General features: G+C 44.5%; 1 protein-coding gene across 2 annotated transcripts; it reads left to right on the top strand.

The window, feature by feature from the left end:
* Positions 1-515: 515 nt before the first annotated feature.
* On the top strand, positions 516-18,336 carry COQ2 (coenzyme Q2, polyprenyltransferase). Of its 2 annotated transcripts, XM_045077669.1 has the most exons (7): positions 516-798; positions 5,115-5,281; positions 11,659-11,780; positions 12,904-12,989; positions 14,304-14,437; positions 15,567-15,755; positions 17,683-18,336. In XM_045077669.1, the coding sequence occupies exons 1-7, from the start codon at positions 552-554 to the stop codon at positions 17,845-17,847; spliced, it is 1,110 nt and encodes a 369-aa protein (XP_044933604.1). In that variant the 5' UTR covers positions 516-551; the 3' UTR covers positions 17,848-18,336. The 2 variants fall into 2 exon arrangements, with proteins under 2 accessions (XP_044933604.1, XP_044933547.1); XM_045077612.1 differs by lacking the exon at positions 15,567-15,755 and having other exon boundaries at positions 520-798.
* The last annotated feature ends 1,776 nt before the right edge of the window (positions 18,337-20,112 follow it).

Raw genomic sequence — 20,112 nt, 5'->3', positions numbered from 1 at the left:
AATCGCCGCGGGGCCGGGGCCGGGGCCGGCGCCCGCCGCGGGACTGTCCGAAGAGAACCGGGGGACGCGGACGCCGGGGCGCGACCTCGGGGCGGGAGACTTTACCACTTACTTGCCGGAGACACGGAGACGCCGGCAGCAGCGGCGGGGCCGACCCCGGCCGAGCCCCGAACCTCGCTCCGGCCCGCGGGAGGCGCCTCCGCCGGCGCCGAGCTCGGCTTTACCTCACACGCGCGCGCTTCACCGGGAAGCGCCGCCGGCGAGCGAGCGTCCTGCAGGCGCTTCGAGGCCGCCCCTCGGTCCCGCTCCAGCGGCTCCAGCGAGCGAGCGCTCCTCCCGCTGCCGGCCCGGGGACCCCGCGGACACGGAGGATCCCGGGACCCGCCCCGGGGCCGCAGCGCCCACCGCAGCGCTCCCGCGCCCTCACCACACTCGCTCGGCCCGCGCCGCCCGGAGCCCCGTCGGACGCGCGCCGCCGCCCGCTGACGTCACTGCGCAGGCGCGCCGCGGCGTGACCCCGGGCCGGCGCGGGCCACGCCCTCCCAAGCGCCATGCTGGGCGCTCGCGGCGCGGCGCTCGCGCGGGGTCTGCGGGGCATGACGCACTCGTGGCGGCGGGACTCCCGCGCCCTGGCCCTGGTGCGCGCGGTCGGCGCGTCGCGCGCGGGGCACGGGCAGGCTCCGGCCGGGCCGGGACCGCGCAGGCGCCGGCTCAGCCTCTCGGCCGCGGCGGTCGTGGACTCGGCGCCCCGCCCTCTGCAGCCCTACTTGCGCCTCATGCGGCTGGACAGGCCGGTCGGTGAGTGCGCGCGGGCGGGCGGGGGCTGCGGGCGTGCGGGGGCTGCGGGGGCTGCGGGCGTGCGGGGGCGCCCCGACTCGCGGGCGGCCCGCCGGCCTTTCCGTCCCCGAGGCCGGGTCGCTCTGCGGTCGCGTTGGCGCCGGTGCCCGCGGCCCTAAGCGCAGAGCGGCCGCCGGAGCCGCCGCGGACCCCGCAGTGCGGACCCCGAGTCCCGGCGCCGCCCGCAACACGACGACTCGGTTCGGTGGAGTCCGGCGGGGTCAGCGCCCGCGGTCCGCCTGGCGGCTCGCAGTGGCCCCGAGACCTCCGGCCCCCGCTGTTGAAGAGGTCGCCCGGCGGCCTGTGGCTCCGCCCTGGGTCTCTCGTCGCGGACGGACGGACGGACGGACGGACGCACGCCGCGGCCGCTGGCTCCTCCGTGCGGTGCGCGCGCCCACGAGCCGCCCCCATCCCGCGCGCCCGCCCCCATCCCGCGTCCCCGCGGAGCCTGGCGGTCGTGGCCGACGAGCTCCTCCGCGCCGCTGGCGTCGGGGTCGGGACGCCCGTCGCGGCTGCGGGAGACCGAGGGCTGCGCGGGAGGGTCGAGCTCGCGGCGCGCGCCGTGCACAGTGCGGCGGTGGAGCGAGCGGCTCGCGGGGGCTCCGAGGCGAGGACGTGTCGGGAGCAGACGGACCCCCGCAGGGCAGGGGTGAGAGCCCGGCGGGGCGGGGCGGGGAGCTGGAGCGCCCGGGCGGGGGCTCGCCGGGGCCGGCGCGCGGTGCGGGAACGCCCGGGAGGCCGGGCCGGGCCGGGCCGGAGCGGACCAGGAGGGACCGCCGGCAGCGGGGACGCGGCCGGGGCTGGGTCCGTCTGGCGGGGGCGTTTGCCGGGCGTGGAGAGCCCGTCGGGCCGGCTCTGCCCGGCCGAGGCCCCGAGTTGGTCTTGCTCGTGGTGCTCTAGGCCGTGGACGGCGCACCTGGGTCAGAGCACGGAGCGGGACAACACGGAGCTCCTAAGCTGCAGAAGCGGATGAAAAGGACAGCCCTGCCCTGTGACCCCTTGCGTTTGGGGCCGCGTGCAAGTTGGTACATCTGCGAGCCCGGTTCTCCTCCGAGGCGCCGCGGCCTTCGGCTCCGGCGTCCGGGTCCGAGCCGCGCTCTAGGCCCGCACAGCTCCGGACCGACGAGCGGCTGCGGGATTCCCACTGCCGGGACCTCCGGCTTCTGCATAGTGGCCGCACACCCCGCCACATGGTGCGGGCCACTAAGAGGTTACGACTAAAGGTCTGGAACCAGACCTCTAACTTCCTCAAACATAAGATGAAGACGCGGGTAGCGCGGACTCCCTACGCCGCCGTGGGACTCGTTTGCGTGTGCGGGGCCTTGCGACGGGCCTGCCCTGCTCAGTGCCCCGGAGGTGCTGGGCTTTGGTGAGAATTCGAGACCCGTTAAGAGTTCCGAATCTTGGGGAGGCACCTGCGCGCTTTAGTTGGGCACAAGACGGTGACCGCAGGGTCTTCGAGACAGTTACTGAGCCGCCGGCAGTCGTGCGGCCGGCGCGTTCCAGCCCCTGCCCTCTGCCGGGGACCGTACATGGACAGTAGAACCGCAGGCCTGATGTTTCTTTATTTGAATTACTCTTTCATGGAGCAATTTTATGTTCATCGTTGTACTTTGTTCAAATTGGATCTCGTTTTATAAATCACAGTGGAATTCATTGTTTTTCAGAATGGATTACAACTTTGTTCAAATTCCACAAACGACAGTATTTCAAAATTTCAGCAGGTGGCACTCTTTACACGAAATTGTGTAATTTAGTTGTAATTTCTGTTTTACTCCACTTGCGGGTGAGTATGTTGTCTGGAAGATAATATGTAATTAGTAAAGAATCTTAGGTTCCATATCCATGGGCTTTTTGGTCTGCCCACCACCTCTCAGAACGTGTTCGTTTTATTTCCTCTCCCAGAAAGTTTCTCCTTTTTCTACAACAGACATTTCTTTCTGAAACCTGTTGGCATCCTTGTCCTCTCTGAATCCTTGACGGAGGAGAAGAACAGAAGGGCCATAGGGAAGCGAGGGAAGCCCCGTGGCTGAGAATCAGGGTGGCCGAGGAGCCGGGAGAACCGTATGTGGAGCGTCAGGTGTACTGAGTGGCAGCCCTGGCCTGACACAGAGAGAGCGGGGCTACCGGAGTGTAAATTTCAGCTCGGCCACTTTTTGCCTTTGTGATCTTGGGCAGATTACGTCTTCCTCTGTGCTTCAGTTTTTGTATTTGTTAAGTGGGTGTCTACAAACTCTGCCTATCTCAGGTTTGTCATGAGAATCAAGTGTTTCATGACAGCACCTGGGACATAGTAACAGTTACATGTTTGCTCTTACTGTTTTTATTTTCATTATCACTAGTTTCCTTTGCTCATAATAGTTCTGAGACGTAGATAGTCTGTCCTCTCATTTATATATGAAGAAGACTAACCCTTCAGGTTTAGTATACTGTAGTGTCTAGCATCACTCCATTTCTTGTGGCAGACATCGAACTGAATGTCTGACTTTTCCCTTCATGATAGGAAGCCCCCCCCATCCATGGGGTGCTCTACAGATTCCCCTGTGTAAATGAATATGGTTCCTATAACGGAGACTAATGGCAAAGGAAATGTTGCTGATGTAAAAATGCTGTCGGTGACTGCACTTCTTTTCTCTTCAGAATTTTTAGAAAACAGACCCTTCAGGTCTAGTTGCACCAGGAAAATAATGTCTTTGGAGTGGTGTTCTTTTGCTTCTATCAGGGCAGGGTCAGTCTGCCCCTCTGAGCTGTACTGGTAGATCCAGGAGAAAGGAGGTAGTTAAGCACTTAACCTCTCTGTGAGTTTGTTTCCTCATTTGTATGTGAAACAGGAACAGTACTAGTGCCCACTCTGTAAGGGTGTGGGGGGGGATTAAATGAATTTGTGTGTGTAAAGCATTTAGAACAGTAGCTAACACTTCAAGCAGTGTTAGCTGTTGTTGCGTTTGTTTTATATGGGACACACCAAATAGGAGTCTGTCCAGCACTCCTGAACCTGAATTCGAGTCTGAACTGGCCCTTGCTTGTTTTCAGTCTCTCCTTGCCTTTTCTGCTGTGTCCTCTCTGGTCCCTCCACCAGTGACTTGGGTGGCACTGTTTTATGGCTTTGAAGGACGCTGTATTTGCCCTGTTTTTGAATTGATCTATTTTATTGTTATTGTTTGTTTAACTGTGTTTCCTCCTTTTCATTTAGAAGCCTCTCTCCCTTAGTCACTGCTGTATTCTCAGTTCCTGTATGTGTTTTATAAATACCTGTAAATGAATAAAACTTGAACTTACAAAATTTAAATAGGATTATAAGCACTTTGTCATTTCAGCTGTTTTTGTATAGGATCTCATCTTAGCCACATCTCCTTTTTCTATGATGTGTCTAAATTGGGAAGTAAAGCTCAGAATTTATCGTAATAGGCACCATTTCCAAACATTTGTTGAAAGACTTTCATCAAAGTTTACATGTGAAATCTCTTTTCTGAACAATCTATTTGGTTTTAGCTTTATTTCATCTAGTTTATAGGCTAAGGACCAAGAACAAATGCCATTTGATTGGCACTACATGGCAAAATACTTGAAAAACAGTAGCTTTATGTCCACCTTCCCACAAGACAATTTTATTTTATTGTACTAACAACAGAAGAAAGTTTTGCTAACTTTTTTTTAGCAGGGTAATATGTGCATATGATACAAAATTCAGAAATTGCAAAGGTGTAGAGTGAAAACTAAGTCTTCTCCCCTGTCTCCTAGCCACCCAGTTCCCTTCCCGAGAGGCAAGTATCCGTTTCTCCTGTATCCTCCCTGGCATGGCCTGTGAACATACGGACATTCAGATGTATGTGTTTGGAGTGGGGGAGTGCACACGCACTGTAACAGTAGTCTGGTAGCCCTCCATACGGGTGGACGGCTTTGTAACCTCACGGGCAGTGTGTGCGAATGTCATTCCCAAGGGTGTGTATGAAGAATGTTATCTCAATGTCATTTTGATGTGTATTTCTGAAAGTTTGATCTTTCATATAAAGAAGAGTCATTTGTATTTCTTTTTCTGTGAACTTCTATAATCCTTTGTCTGTTTTTCCATTGCAGTATTGATCTCTTTCCAGTTTCTAGGGTTCTACATAGGGCCAAAGAGTCCATTGTGATACGAGTTGTTCATGTATTTTCCCAGTTTTGTCATGTGCTTTTGATTTTGTGTTCTTTTCTTCTTGGGATTATAACGTTTGAACAAATGAAGATAGCTGACTAACTCGAATGTGTACCTTCTTTGTCTTTTTATTTTTGCTTAGGCACCTGGCTGCTGTATCTGCCATGTACTTGGAGCATTGGGTTAGCAGCTGAACCTGGTTGTTTTCCAGATTGGTACATGTTATCCCTCTTTGGCACTGGAGCTGTTCTGATGCGCGGAGCAGGCTGTACTATTAATGACATGTGGGACCGGGACTATGATAAAAAGGTAGTTTCTTCCTGGAAAGGAATAGGGAGCCCCCTCTCAATTCTGTACAGTGACATGGTGGCATCACTTTTGCAGTCCACAGAAGGCAAGGGATCTTTAGCAGACTCGCTGAAATCCAGCATGAGGAGTGCCGGTTTTCAGTTGAGTGGCTGGCATTGCACAGTGCGGCGCATCCCCTTTCTCCACACAAGAGCGGCCAGGCAGGCAGGACGTGTACTTCATTTTTACAAAATGAATTAGAACTTAGGCGGCCAAGGTAAGGACATTAGAAGCAAAGCAAAAAGATCATCCTGAGCCTTTGTGCATCCAAGAGGACTGTTGTTCTTTCCTTTGAGATACATACTGGAGTTGTGACTATTCTTTGATGAAATCAAATCTTCATTTAAATAAGCCAGGGAAGCCCCGTTAGTGTTTGCTAAAATTATTTCATTAAAAAATGTAATTTTATTCCTTTTTTTCTCTTTGGAAAAATAGTACATGTTTAATCTGAAAAATTCAGACAGTACAGAAATACAAAGTATAGAAAGTGCAAGTCTTTCTTACTTGCTCTCCCAAACCCCCAGAGAAACTTCACTTAACAGTTTGATGCATTATAGTTCTCCAGATTACTTTCTATGCGTATTCCAATGCATATGTGTAACGGTTATTTTCTCAAGGGAAACATCCATCTTACTTGCCTTTTGTCCTTAGCGACTCTGCCACAAACAAGTATGAGATCATTCGTTAAATGCTTGAGTAAATAATAAAGTAAACTTTCAATTTAAAAGAAACCCATGCTAAATTATGTAAAATGAATAATCTTATATACATATATATAAATATGTGTGTGTGTTTTCATTATTTATATATATATAAACTCATCCCTACTTTGCCTTTCATGCTGGTGTGAATTTTTCTTTAGCAAGACACACCTGTAACGATTTTTAGTTTATAAGAACAGTACCACAATGTCTTTTTTAATTCAAAAAAATATTGATTATTTGCTGTGTGTGAGACACAGTGACAGGCGTTAGGAGGATTGTGTGGATGAAGGACAGCATTCCTGACCGCACAGTTTCATAGCTACACTCTTACAGCACTGTTGGGAGAATGGTATCTGCAGGGGAACTTAATTGAAGACCGCCTACCTCAGCCAAAGGGAGCAGAGAGAACTTTCCAGGGGAGGGACTGAACGGTGTCCGAATAAGTTGGCAGGAAAAAGATGGGCTGGAGAATGAAGGTCACTCTGGACGGAGGGAACAGCAGATAGGGAGTGTGGCTATGAGATGAAGTATAAAGCTTAACAACTGCTGGATGTGGTTTGTGTGTGGCTGGAGGATAGGCTTGTGGCAGGTGGCAGGAACTGTATGCTGAACACATCCCACCGCCCCCCTGCTTCTTGCCAGGAGATGCACACTTTCCTGATTTGGGGTTCATAACCCCTGTCAGCCGTTCATTCCGCATGACTGTATGATTGAGGCTGCTGGTGTGTATCACTTCAAAGTAATTATTGAACGTGTTTGGAGCAGCTAATACCAAAATCCTGGTTGTAATATTTTATTGAACTGTAAAGTTTTGCGGATGTTACTTTTGGGGGAAACTGGATAAAGAATACGTGGGATCTTTATATTTTTTTAAAATGCCAAGATAGTCTTTAAAAGCTGCATTTGAATCTACAGTTATCTCAAAAGAAAAAGGTTAATTAAAAAAAATTATATATTCAAACCAACCAACTTATAATTAACAAAATATGACCATTTTAGTTTCCCCTGAAGTGATTTTTTTTCTCCTTAGGTAAAAGATTGCTGATGAGATACCTTTTATCTCCCCTATGACATTTTTCTCGATTAGGAAAGTCCAGATTCTGTGTACACATATAACAAAGCTCTTAAATGAGTGTTTTGTAGCTATTGAGGAGGTTTTGCTAACATGACTTAAAATGTTACGTGCTTCTCTCTTTTTTAAAATTAATTTTCTTTTAAATTTTTGTTCAGTTTATTTAAATGAAAGAGAACAAATAAGTTCACCCATTTCTTTCCTGCCCCCACTGCTCCCAGCCCTACCTCTGGTAACCACCAACCTGTTCTCTTTTTTAATAATCTTGAGTTTTTGTTTTGTTTTGTTTGTTTTAGATTCCACATGTAAGAGAGATCATATAGTGTTTGTCTGTCTGACTTATTTCACTGAGCATAATGCCCTGGGATCCATCCATGTTGTTGCAAAATGGGAAGATTATTTTTAGTGGTTGAATAGTATTTTGTGTATATGTGTAGGTGTACCACAGTTTTTTTTTATCCATTCATCCATCAACGGACAGTTAGATTGTTTCCATCACTTGGCTACTTTAGGTAATGCTTCAGTGAACATGGGGGTGCATATATCTTTTTGAATTAATATATTCATTTTCCTTGGATGAATACCCAGATGTGGAATTCTGGATCATACAATAGTTCTACTTGTAATTTTTTGAGGGACTGCCATACTGTTTTCCACAGTGGTTGCAACAGTTTATATTCTACTAATAATGCACAAGGATTCCCTTTTCTTCCATCCTCACCAAAACTTATTTTTGTCTTTTTGTCAATAGCCATTGTAACAGGTGTGAGATGATACCTCACTGTGGTTCCGTTTGCATTTCCCTGATGATTAGTGATATTAAGCATCTTTCCATGCATCTGTTGGCCATCTGTATGTCTTCTTGGAAAAATGTCTATTCATGAGTTCTGCCTATTTTTTATTTGGATTTTTGTTTTTTGTTATTTTAGTTACAGGAGTTCTTTATAAATTGAGAGATATGTGTGTGTGTGTGTGTGTGTGTGTGTGTGTGTGTGTGTATCCCTTATTGGATATATGGTTTGCAGAAATGTTTTCCCCCCATTTGGTAAGTTGATTTTCATTTCACTGATGGTTCACATTGCTGTGCAGAAGCTTTCTGGATTGATGCAGTCCCACTTTATTTTTGCTTTTGTCGCTTTTACTTTTGCTGTTAGATCCAAAAAAATTGCCAAGACCTGTGTCTTAGGAGCTTATTGCTATGTTTTCTTCTAAGAGTTTTATGGTTTCAGGTCTTTTGTGCAAGTCTTTAAGCCCAATTGAGTTAATTTTGGGTGTCCTGTTTATAGGCATCCCAGATGTATTCGTCTAGCTCTCCAGTTTTCCCAGCACCAGTTACTGAAGAGACTGTTCTTTCTCTGTTGTATAGTCTTGGCTCCTTTGTCATAAATCAGTTGACCATAAATGTGTGGGTTTATTTCTGGGCTCTCTATTCTGTTTCATTGATCTGTATGTCTGTTTAATGCCAAAATCATACTGTTTTAATTAGTGTAGCTTTGTAGTATAGTTTGAAATAAGGAAGTGTGATGCCTCCAGCTTTGTTCATCTTTCTCAAGATTGCTTTGGCTACTCAGAATCTTTTGTGGTTCCATACAACTTTTAGGAACATTTTATTTCTGTGAAAAATGCCTTTGGAGTTTTGCTAGGGATTGCATTGACTCTCTATATTGCTTTGAGAGGTATGGACATTTTAGCAACATGAATTCTCCCAATGCATGAGCATGAAATATCTTTCCATATACTGTGTCTTAATTCTTTCATTAATGTCGTGTAATTTTCAACATACAGGTCTCTCACCTCCTTGGTTAAATTTGTCTCTTTATATCTTATTCTTTACTGCAATTGTAAATGATATTGTTTTCTTAATTCCCTTTGAGGTAGTTCATTATTAGTATAAAGAAACACAACAGGGGCGCCTGGGTGGCTCAGTGGGTTAAAGCCTCTGCCTCCAGCTCAGGTCATGATCCCAGGGTCCTGGGATCGAGTCCCACATCAGGCTCTCTGCTCAGCAGGGAGCCTGCTTCCCTCTCTCTCTGCCTGCCTCTGCCTACTTGTGATCTCTGTCTGTCAAATAATAAATAAAATCTTTAAAAAAAAAAAAAAGAAACACAACATTTTTTGGTATTTTAAAGGATAAGTTACAGCTTGGCCATGTTGTATGCTTATCACAGTTTCCTAAGGACTGTATATCATTAGGGATGTTTGTGGCTCAGGGTTTTGCTTAGTGTGTTAGATAATAAGTAAATTGCTGATACATTAAATGTTAAGTAAATTGTTATTCTGGTGCGAGTTAAGTGTGTTCTGTTGATTTTGTATAATATGCCAACCATGTGATAAGCATTAGGTCCATAAACATTGCAATAATCTCAACATACAGGCATTAATGATTTAGTTTTATTTTATTTTTTAAAATATTTTATTTATTTCAGAGAGAGAGAACAAGTTGGGGAGGGGCAACGGGAAAGGGACAAGCAGACTCCCCGCCGAGCAGGAAACCCTGTGCAGGGCTCCAGGCCCAAGACCCCGAGATCTTGACCTGAGCCGAAGTTAGATGCTTAACTGGCTGAGTCACCCAGGTGCCCCAGTGATTTAGTTTTATAAGCTATAAGCAAATGGTTTCATTAAAAATCACATACAATATGTTTAATCATCATATCATTCTTCGTGTTTTGATGGAGTGCTAGTTTTTTTTTTTCACTTTTTCAAAGTTAGCCAGGCGGTTATCAGTACTGAAGGGATGGTCTAACCTGTGGTTAGTAGTGTGGTCAGGGGACTGGACAGATTGTGCTCCCCCCCATCCGTTATTTGGGAAGTTGCCAAGCCTCTGCTGAAACAGAGACGGCAAGAACGTGTGAGTGGCTAAAAGTCAGTGTTGTTATGAGGATTCAGTGATGTGATGCATACGTAGCTCTTAGCATAGTGGCATATTGTAAGCACTCACGTAGTAGCTGGAATAATCATAACAATCTAAAACAAATACAGGACATAATATATTTCTAACTAAAACTATAGGGACCAAATCAAAGATAAAAGATCCAGGTCTGGCAGTCTAGCCAAGGTGAGTCGTTACAGTTTTTGACAAACTGTGTATTGCAGAGTGAACCATGCTATGAAATGGGTCAGCACATTTTTCTGTAAAGGAGCAGATAGTAAATATTTTAGTCTTTGTGGGCCATCCCATCTTTGTTGCAACGATTTGATTCTATTCAGCATGAAAGCAGCCTTATACAATATGTTAACAAATGGGTATATCTCTGTTTCAATAGAATTTTATTTATGTACACTGAAACTTGAATTTGATATTATTTTCATGTGTCATAATACAGTACCCCTTTTTTAGCTGATTTTCAATTGCCTAAAAAAGTAAAAACTATTCTTACTAGCTCACAGGCCATCTAAAAATAGGCAGTAGGCTGGATTTGGCCCATAGGCCATAGTTTGCTAATAACCCTTGATACAAATGAAAATCAAAATAGTTAACATTTATTGCATGTGGTTTTTAGACACTGCTCTTACTCTATGAGGCAGTGCTCTTATCTCTTGTCTTCTTTTTCCTCTCTCTTCCTTTTTTCTTGTAACAGGTAAGTAACCTAAGTCCAAGAGAGGTTAAGTAATTTGCTAAAATTCACACAGCTGGTAGGTGATGGAACAGATTCACATGCTGGGCTCTTGGGACCCAGATCCGGAGTTCTTCTAAAAATGTTGAAAATTTTGGTTATGCTCTTTTTTATGCTTCAGTTTAGAATAGTCACGTTTCATGATTTTTAGACAGGAAAAGAACAACTAATGTATCTTATTTGTCCACATAATGGCTCTGTCTGTTCATAATATTGAATCTGCCCTTTGTATTTGGGTACAGTTAATATTAGATTATAGACCCATCCTTAAATAGCCTGGCAAAAGGACTCCTGTTTTCAAACCCAGATAATTTGTCTTCTTTCTTTATTTACATTTGATTGCTGAGTGCAGGGCTTCCTGTCGTCAAAACATTGACTGCAGTTTCCTCTTTCCTGAGAATTGCCTCTCTTTTCTCTGTGGAAATTAAACGTATACTTGCTGATAAGCTGGGTACCTAATTAGCCAGATGAGGAAGTTGCTCTATTTAGTGTATTCAGAAATGGGAGATGGAAAGAAAGGGGAATGAGTGGTGGGAATTTTTAGTGCTTTTTATAGCTGTTTGAAGGCGAAGTTTTGACTTATGGCAGTGCTTCCCATGTTTTTTTTTTTTTTTTTTTAAAGATTTTATTTATTTATTTGACAGACAGAAATCACAAGTAGGCAGAGAGGCAGAGAGGCAGGCAGAGAGAGAGGAGGAAGCAGGCCCCCCGCTGAGCAGAGAGCCCGATGTGGGGCTCGATCCCAGGACCTTGGGATCATGACCTGAGCCGAAGGCAGAGGCTTTAACCCACTGAGCCACCCAGGCGCCCCAGTGCTTCCCATGTTGATTTCACATTTTAGTCATGGTTTTCACTTAGCGCCTACCTTGGGCTGTTCTCTTCTTTACATGTTTAAATCCATGATTAAACCATTACATGAGGCTAAGGTTTGTGTTTTTCTTTATTAAGGTTATAAGAACTGCAAATCGCCCAATAGCTGCTGGAGACATTTCAATTTTTCGATCCTTTCTTTTCCTCGGGGGACAGCTGACGTTGGCACTGGGTGTTCTTCTGTGTCTGAATTACTACAGGTATATTGATGTATCTTTATCACAAAATTATTTGTTGGCTATCTATGGAGCATCTGTAAGTTAGCAAGTATAAAGAAATCACCACATGTCATAAAACCAAGAATGTTTTCTGCCAGAGGAATGAGAAGATCAGCATTTAATTTATTCTGAACCATGGTTACACTTACATTATGTGTTCCCCAAGAAACACATGGCACTTTCATAGCTTTTCCAAATGCATACATGGATGTGTACGTATACCCTATCCTGACAGTGTCTCTAAGTTAGATGGAAGTGATTATATTCATTTTTCAAAAATATTAAGCAGGTCTTTCCTAGAGTCGTGCTCATAATCAATGACAGGGGGAGAAGTGGAAGGGTTCGTTCCTCTTTCTCTTAAATAGAGACAAAATCAAACTTTGTGCATCAGATTGCTCCTTACAAAGTATATAAATGAGGAAAACAAGACAAAAAATTAGTGTCACTTCATAGAGGCTAGACTTAATTTGCCCTGACAGCATCACATGAAAATGGTGTTAGAAGGTTTTTCCTCTAAGGGTGGTGTTGGGTGACTGGGAGAAACCTACGAACACCTTATGCTGTTATCCTTTTATAGATGTTCTGTCCTCTCCTAGAGAAGTTAACACCCATTGTGCATATCGGGAAAGGGGTCTGGACTCTTAATTCTGTTGGGACATTTCCGTTTATTAGCTGTCTTAATGCTGAAAACAACATTTAGAGAGGCAGTAGCACTCCGAGTCCTGCTACTGCCTGGCTGTATGATAGTCAACAAGTTACTTAATCTCTTTGTGCTTCAGTTTCCTCATCTGCAAAAAATAAGTAGAATAAAACTGTCTGCCTCTTAGGTTTTTGGTGAGGACTATAATGAGTTAACTCAGTAAAACAGAATAGCTCCTAATACATGAAAGCACTGTATGTATTACTACTTCGTTCTGTTGTGTTGTAACACTTAAAATATTTTCTAATCATCTTTTATCCTAACTAAAGTCTAGGAAAATAATTTTAAATAACAAAAGTTATAACTTAAGAAAAGTCATTTTCCGATTAGTGTTACTACCATTGTCGTCTTTAGCATTTCTAAGAGATGGTGATACTAATCTTCAGTGGTTTTTCTTGATTTCAGTATAGCTCTGGGAGCAGCATCCCTGCTTCTTGTCATCACCTACCCATTAATGAAAAGAATTACATACTGGCCTCAGTTAGCCCTGGGTAAGCTTGAAATAACCACAAGTCTTTCCTTCAGTACCCTTAAACTTGTACTTTTGTGTGTGTGTATGTGTCTAATGTGGCAGAGATAAAAAGTCGGTCATGAAATTTTCTAAACCAAGAATAGATTTTCATATTTTAAGGGAGGGCAATTAGCCATTTTTATTGTCTAAGAAATTTTGCATACTTACTAAGATTCTCACCATTATTATTTTTGGAAATGCTCTTTTAAAAATCAAGGTATATCATGAAGAAAAAATTAACTGATTGGACCCTACCCTTCTCTTTAAGTCACCGACCTGGATGCCCTGAGGACTTGGGGGAGTCGGGTAGAAAGCACGGTCAGGCAAGAGAATTGGGGTTAGTATGTGAAAGCTTAGCTAGCCCATTCCTGTGAGGCCTTCCTTAGATGTTCCAGGAGAAAGTAAGCCAGTCTTGCCTCCAGCTCCCACTGCGCTCTGGTGTGGTGCTTGTTTCACCGGCAGTAATCAGAGGAGAAGATGCTGAAGGCCGCCTCCATCCCCCAGTTGTAAATTGTAAATGCCTGACAGATAAAGCTCTCTTCGTGTGGAGGGCCCAGTGTCTAGCATAGCCCTTGGTATGTCCCCGCTATTCCATACGTACTTGTTGGCAGGGGGAGCCGAAGGCAAGTAGGTCACAAAAATCCCTACTCCTGGAATAAGCTAGTGTTCCTAGAGCTATTCTAGTTGTTGGAGCTACTTTTGTAGTGACTAAAAGAAGAGAAGACACGTGGGACCCACTGAGTATGAGGGACCCGAGGGACTTGCCGGTGGAAATGTCCAGCAGGCAGTTCAGTGTCCAGTCCGAAGGGCCACACGAGCAGACTGAGGGGCTGTTCACGTGGGAGTGTTTGTTGATAGTCTTCAGAGAAGTTGGGTTGTACCCACCTACACTCTCGTTTCTGTAGCATGCGGGAAGTCAAGTCATAAACGAAAAAACACGAGGTTCTGACTCAGGTAGGCCCGAGTTGAAACCCCCGCTTCTACTGCTTGTTGACTGCTCCAGGCACCATACGAGGTAGGGTAAATGTTCTCACAAGACCCCCTGTTTATCAAGGTGACATCATTCTTCCTGTTACCTGTTACTTTAATTGTCTGTTCACTTCTCTGAACCTGTCTCCTTTCTGTGCATTGTAGCTAGTCACCACCACGGAGAGCTGAGAGAATTTCAGGAAGAGACATAGAATACAGTGCACAGAGCCTAATGCCTGGAAGTACTTACTGTGTGTTGATGCCCCTCCCCCCTTGGGAGTCTCAAGTGCATTTAGACTTGTCCTCTCTGTCTCACCACTTGTAGGGTTGACTTTTAATTGGGGAGCATTACTTGGATGGTCTGCTATCAAGGGCTCCTGCGATCCGTCTGTTTGCCTGCCTCTTTATTTTTCTGGAATTATGTGGACTCTAATATATGATACTATCTATGCCCACCAGGTAAAAAAAAAAAATCTTTTTTCCTTAACTTTGGTTTAGTTATTGTTGCCATTTAGAAACTTTATGAACCACATTAAAGGGAAAGTTTTTTCTTCTGAAAAGAAAATCATTCACATTTCCTTGGCTCCAATAAAATATTTTTATTTCATGTGCATGTGTTTATCAAAGAGATCAAGTCTTATTTACAAGCACTTAAACAGTATTCATATCCCAGGCATGTGAATACTTTTGTTGTTGTTACTGTTTTCTTTTAAAGATTATTAGAGTGTATATGAGTGGCTGGGGGGTCAGGGCAGAGTGAGGGAGAGAAGCAGACTCCCCTCTGAGCTTCCAGTATGGAAGGAAAAGCATACACTAACCCCATACTCGTTACTCGTTACTCGATTTGGTGCCGAGATAGCTATCAGATAGCGATCTGCCTGCAGGTCCCTGCGGGAGCTCCCAGCCTCTGATAACACATGACTCTAAGCCCAACAGTGTGTGGAAGTTAAGTTGCTGGAGGTGACCAGTTAGCTGGATGTGTGTGTCACCAAGACCTAGCTCTGCTTCAACAGCAGGGAGTCGATGGGAGAGGCAAGGGATAGATTGAGCTGGAGGAGAGCGTGGAAGGATGTGGGTAAGTGGCAGTTGAAGATTTTCTGCATCTGTGCGTGTAGCAAGATCGAAACTAAAATGTACAGGAAGTTGTCGCAATTCGAGAACTCTGAGGTGAGGAGAAGCCATGGGAACCATTAGACGTGAGTTTTACTTGGAATGTAGTCAGTGTGTAGTTAAGAGTCACTGGGGGGTCGTAAGAAATACGATGGCCCTCCTTAATACCCACCACCTGAGAGGGCACGCACTGCATGGGGCACGGCTTGTGGTGCATAAATCATGAATCTTGGAACACTGAAAAAATAAAATTAAAAAAAAAAGAAAAAGGACATGTGGAAATGGAGCTGGAGGATAACCTCCGCAGGGGCCTGCTAGTCAGCCTGTGTCTCTGAGTTAGTCGGCTTTCACAGCTTCCGTCCTTTGAAGGCCACTTTCTTCCGGGATTAGATAGCGGTGATGGTTATACAACCAAAATGGTGAGTTTTATAGCATGCCAATAAAAAGTGGACAGTTTCTTACTGCTTTCTGGTGTTAGGACAAGAGAGATGATGCCCTGATTGGTCTTAAGTCCACGGCGCTGCGGTTCCATGAAAACACCAAGCGGTGGCTCAGTGGCTTCGGTGTGGCGATGCTGGGGGCTCTGAGCCTGGTGGGAGTGAACAGTGGTCAGACGGCGCCCTACTACGCTGCCCTGGCTGCCGTAGGAGCCCATCTGGCCCACCAGGTTGGACCTTTTTCTTACTTTTTCCCCTTATTTTTCCTTGGTATAAATTTGTAAAAATTATTTAAACAAAACAGCCTCCGTGTTTACAGAGCAAGGTACTCCGTAAAGCAGCTGCTTGACTTGCGCTACCCTGAACCGCCCCCCCCCCCTGCCAGCATGTCATCTAAAAAATGTTATTTTACTGAAATACTTTAAAACTAAACCTAGTGTCTTTTTGGCGCAGTAGGCAGTGCATCAGTCTCATAAAACTAAACCTAGATTTATTTTTTTTTTTCTTTGATGTTTCTGGAATTTTTTCTGATTCATGTCTGGAAAAATTTCAGCAGTGTCTGAAGGTTTTGGGTTGAGTTGAATTGCTGTGAAACAAACTGACCAACATAACTATATTTTTACTACACCAAGCTTCAGTGATGGATATGGTAGTTAGTTAGCGAACTAATCATTCCTAAGGTTGGGTGCCCTGGCATTAGCAACCAAGGCCAGAAAAGACATGAAGTGCTAACATGTCTGAGTTCTGTCTGGATAGAGGGATTCCGGGATACCCAACGAGCACCCGTAAGCTTATATTGTGAATCTACATTAGTGACTTTCGTAAAATGAATGAACCAGATCTAAGCTTAATGAAATAGATTGCTTGTACATGGACTCTAGCTTTGTATCAGCATTACTTTTGTTTTCTTCAGATAGATCCAAAAACATGTTAGCCTATATGTAGATGATCTGTTTTATACAGATTATTGCAAATTACTTACCAGTGTAAGCCAGATTTGCATAGCAGTATGAAGGAGACTAAAATCCAATGTCCATAAAGTAAACCCCATGCCGTATCACCTTCATTGTTTTTCTCACAAGGAAAGCTAAGGGCAGGAATTGGTGATTCTCTAGGATTCTCTAGATTTCACCATTTTCCTCCTCAGAATTTCGCAGCATCTTGTCTTGCTCATAACTCAGCTCTGTGGGTGTTGTCACCATCAGTTGATTGTCTGATCAGGATAATGGTGTGTCGCCATATTTAATTAAGCACTGGATATTAGTGGAGGAAGGCAGAAATTACAAGGAAAATCACAAATACCGTAAGAAATATTTGGAACCCACCAAAAAATTCTAAATGGCATTTGTGGTCTTCTATCTAGTCCTTGACACCGTATTTTTATGATGGACTATATAGCTTTCTAAGGTTTGGGAAAAAAGGAAATCATGATGATTTTAAATCTGCAACCATATAATAAAAAATAGTTGGGAAAATGAGGGATGCTAATGCTTAATAAGCCTAGGAATGACTAAGACAGGGACATGGGGCTTTCCTGATAGATTTGTAGGACTGCTGTGGAGAAGGAATGTGTTTGTTCTAGGTCAGAGCAGATCTAGGTTGCCAGATCCCCTTCTCTGTGGGGGGATGGGAAGGAGATTTACACATGCATAGGGCATTTTTGGTTATCACAAATAAACTGGGGAGGGGTCACCACAGCCATTTGGTGAGTGGGGCCAGGTATGTTAAATATCTTTCAACGCAGTGGAGAGCCCTGCACAATAGAGAATTGTCCTTCCCAAAGGTGACTTGTCAGCCTTTTGAGAAACATTGCTCCAAGGAATAAAGCTAGAACGGGAGGGTAGGAGTTAAAGGAGGCAGATTTTAGATCAGTGTAACTGGTTTCGAGCTTTCTAAATAGAAGTAAAAATAGCATGGTTGCCTCTCAGCATTCACGTGCCACTCAAGTGGACGGTTTTAGGACGCGGCTTGGATGGTACCCAGCGAGAGATATGGTAGGTTTTTCTACACTGGGAAACAGTTTGGGATACAATAAGGGCTTCCCATTGCTTAAAACCCTGTAACAAAGGACTATCTTCTCTATACTGATGTGTTTATTTGTGGTGCCAAAAAGTTCATACTAAGTGCTAATTGCAGCATTGTGGTCTTCTCTTACAGATTTACACTCTAGACATCGACAGACCAGAGGATTGTTGGGATAAATTTACCTCCAACCGAACACTAGGACTAATAGTTTTGCTAGGGATTGTCCTTGGGAATTTGTGGAAAGAAAAGAAGACAGATGAAGTGAAGAAAAGTATAGATAGTAGAATAGAAAGTTAGCAAATGACGTTGATCTAGGAATCTTTAAAACAGACTTGTGCAAAATACTCTCAGGTCTTATTACCGCATAATCAGACTTGAAGAAGCAGTCTTGCAGTTTGTTCATGAACTGAGAACCAGAAGATGAAAGCATAGACCATCTTTGCCTGGAATTAGTTCAAGCATTTACTAGCAGAATCGTCTTCATGTCTCAGAAACCAAGAACTCTTAAGGATTTGAGTGACCGTGAGTCTTCTGCTTATTAAGATTCCCATCTGCATGAGTTTGGGCGCTTTAAAAGACACCTGATCTGTATCTCACCTAAGTGAATGAATGTAGCAAAACAGACTTTGTCTTTAGGGAAAAACAAAAGCTGCTGTAGAAAGTTGGGGTTTATTGTTCTTTGTTGTAACCTTTACTCACTACCCAAAGTAGTAATTGAGGAAACCATCCTGTTTTTTATATCTTAGGAAAATTTAAATAAGTAAAGAAAAATTTTTATCTACTGTGTCCATGTGTACTTTTGTTACCAGTCCTGACATTGATTTCGTACGTCCAGTGTCTGCACAGCCATGGTGACCAGAGGTCGTGGGTTGAACTGTTGAACTGAGTTGAACTGCTCTGAAAACAAACTGATCAACTTAGTACCAGAGACTATTTTAATTTCTGTTGATTTCTTTTTTTAATCTTCTCAGATTGTAATATGTAGGATAATGGCATGTCCCTTAAGTGTCCTAAGAGATTCTTCCCTTGTCCCCTTCAGAATGTTCTCAACATAGCAGCCAAAGTGATTTCCTTAAAATCTGTGTGAGGTTCTGTCATTTCTCTACTCAGAACCCTCCAGGATCTCCCAGGTTCCTCAGCACAGACTGAAAGTCCTGTCCCCTGCCAGGCCCATCGTGATCTGGCTTCATCTTCCACGGCTTTCCCATAAGCCTCTTGAGCCCCATGGGCTTCCTCAACTGCTGCTCAGCAGGGCGGTGGACTTCTGCCGCCAGGCGTTTGCATGTACACTTCCCCTTGCCTGGAGTGCTGTCCTGGAATTATGTCAGTCCTTCACAGCAGGTCTTTTCCTAAATGTTACCTTCTCAGAGGCTTTTTCTGGCCACTGTTTATAAAATTACATAACAAATGCTACCTATGCTTCCTTTTTTTTTTTTTTTTTCTCTTCAGAACTTAACACTATTCATGTAAAATATACTTTACATGATTTAAGTGGCTCTCATGGATAGTGGGGTGTAGGGGAGGCAGTTGTTCGTGTGTATGGATTTGGGGCGGCAGTGAACACTAAATGGGGTAATGGTGGTGGTGGTGATGATGCAGCTGACAGAGCACTTGGTGTGCCAGGCCCTGATAACAAAGCAAAGGAAGGTGTAGTGAGCTGTTGCTTTGGCAAATACCGAATCACCGAGAGTGAGGGAGTGGATTTACAAGAGCAGAAGCAGCCACAGTTGTCTACTATAGCAGCAAGGAATTGAGGGGGAGAGTAGAAATGTACTCTGAGGGAAATACAGTTGGCTTCTATCTAATTCTGACATTGTATCAGGATAGATAAACTTTAAATCTGTTGATTTCTGGGTTGGTTTTTCTTTGGTTTTGTTTTTTTCTTTACAAATATATAGATTTTTCTTTTGGGAAAAATCATTTAGGAAAATACACAATTTATCTTGAGAATACAGTAATAAAAAGTTCAGTAATAATACAGAGTTTAAACAGATGGAGGGATGTCTTCAATAATGAAAGAAATGAGAAATGGAAAAAATTGAGCTTAGGAAAGGGTTATGCCTCTTAAAGAAATACCATTTTTTGTAGCAAAAAATGTTCATTTCTAAGTGCCTTTTCCCAGGTGTGGGCTCTAGAAGGACGTTGGCCAGGTTAAATGGTGGAGGAGCATGGCCAGTGGGGATCTGTACTTAGCACAGTGAGGCCTGGTGTGGCATCACCTACATAGTACCGTAAAGGAAACCTTAGAGCAGAATCCCCTTTCCATTTAGGAAAATGTTCCAGTGTCTGAAAGGGCAATAATTCTGTTGAGGACTGGCTGTATGATTTGCCAAAATCTATATAAGCTCTTCTAGACTGGGTGCGTAATTTGCAGATCACCCTGTATTTTAAAATGCCTAAAATCTTAACCCATTAGCACTAATTCCAATTAGAGGAGGATAAGTACTATGTATTTCAATTTTATTTTCCTAAGTTGGTTGATGAACATTAATATGGGACAAATCCTAGAATCAGCAAAATGGCAGCCATTTATGATCAATGGGAACAGGAGAGAACATGGAT

The sequence above is a fragment of the Mustela putorius genome, unplaced genomic scaffold (genome assembly GCF_011764305.1).
Source record: "Mustela putorius furo isolate JIRA1106 unplaced genomic scaffold, ASM1176430v1.1 tig00000040_pilon_pilon_pilon, whole genome shotgun sequence".
Classification (NCBI taxonomy): domain Eukaryota; kingdom Metazoa; phylum Chordata; class Mammalia; order Carnivora; family Mustelidae; genus Mustela; species Mustela putorius.
Note: the sequence above shows the minus strand (reverse complement) of the source record. Positions and strands in the feature narration are given on the sequence as shown.

What these genes read in the sequence shown, in the direction of transcription:
- COQ2 (XM_045077669.1), top strand. Translation starts at nt 552, where the DNA reads ATGCTGGGCGCTCGCGGCGCGGCGCTCGCGCGGGGTCTGCGGGGCATG. An exon ending in ACCGGGACTATGATAAAAAG is followed by an intron (nt 5,282 to 11,658) that starts GTAGTTTCTTCC and finishes TTCTTTATTAAG; the next exon opens with GTTATAAGAACTGCAAATCG. An exon ending in GAGCCCATCTGGCCCACCAG is followed by an intron (nt 15,756 to 17,682) that starts GTTGGACCTTTT and finishes CTTCTCTTACAG; the next exon opens with ATTTACACTCTAGACATCGA.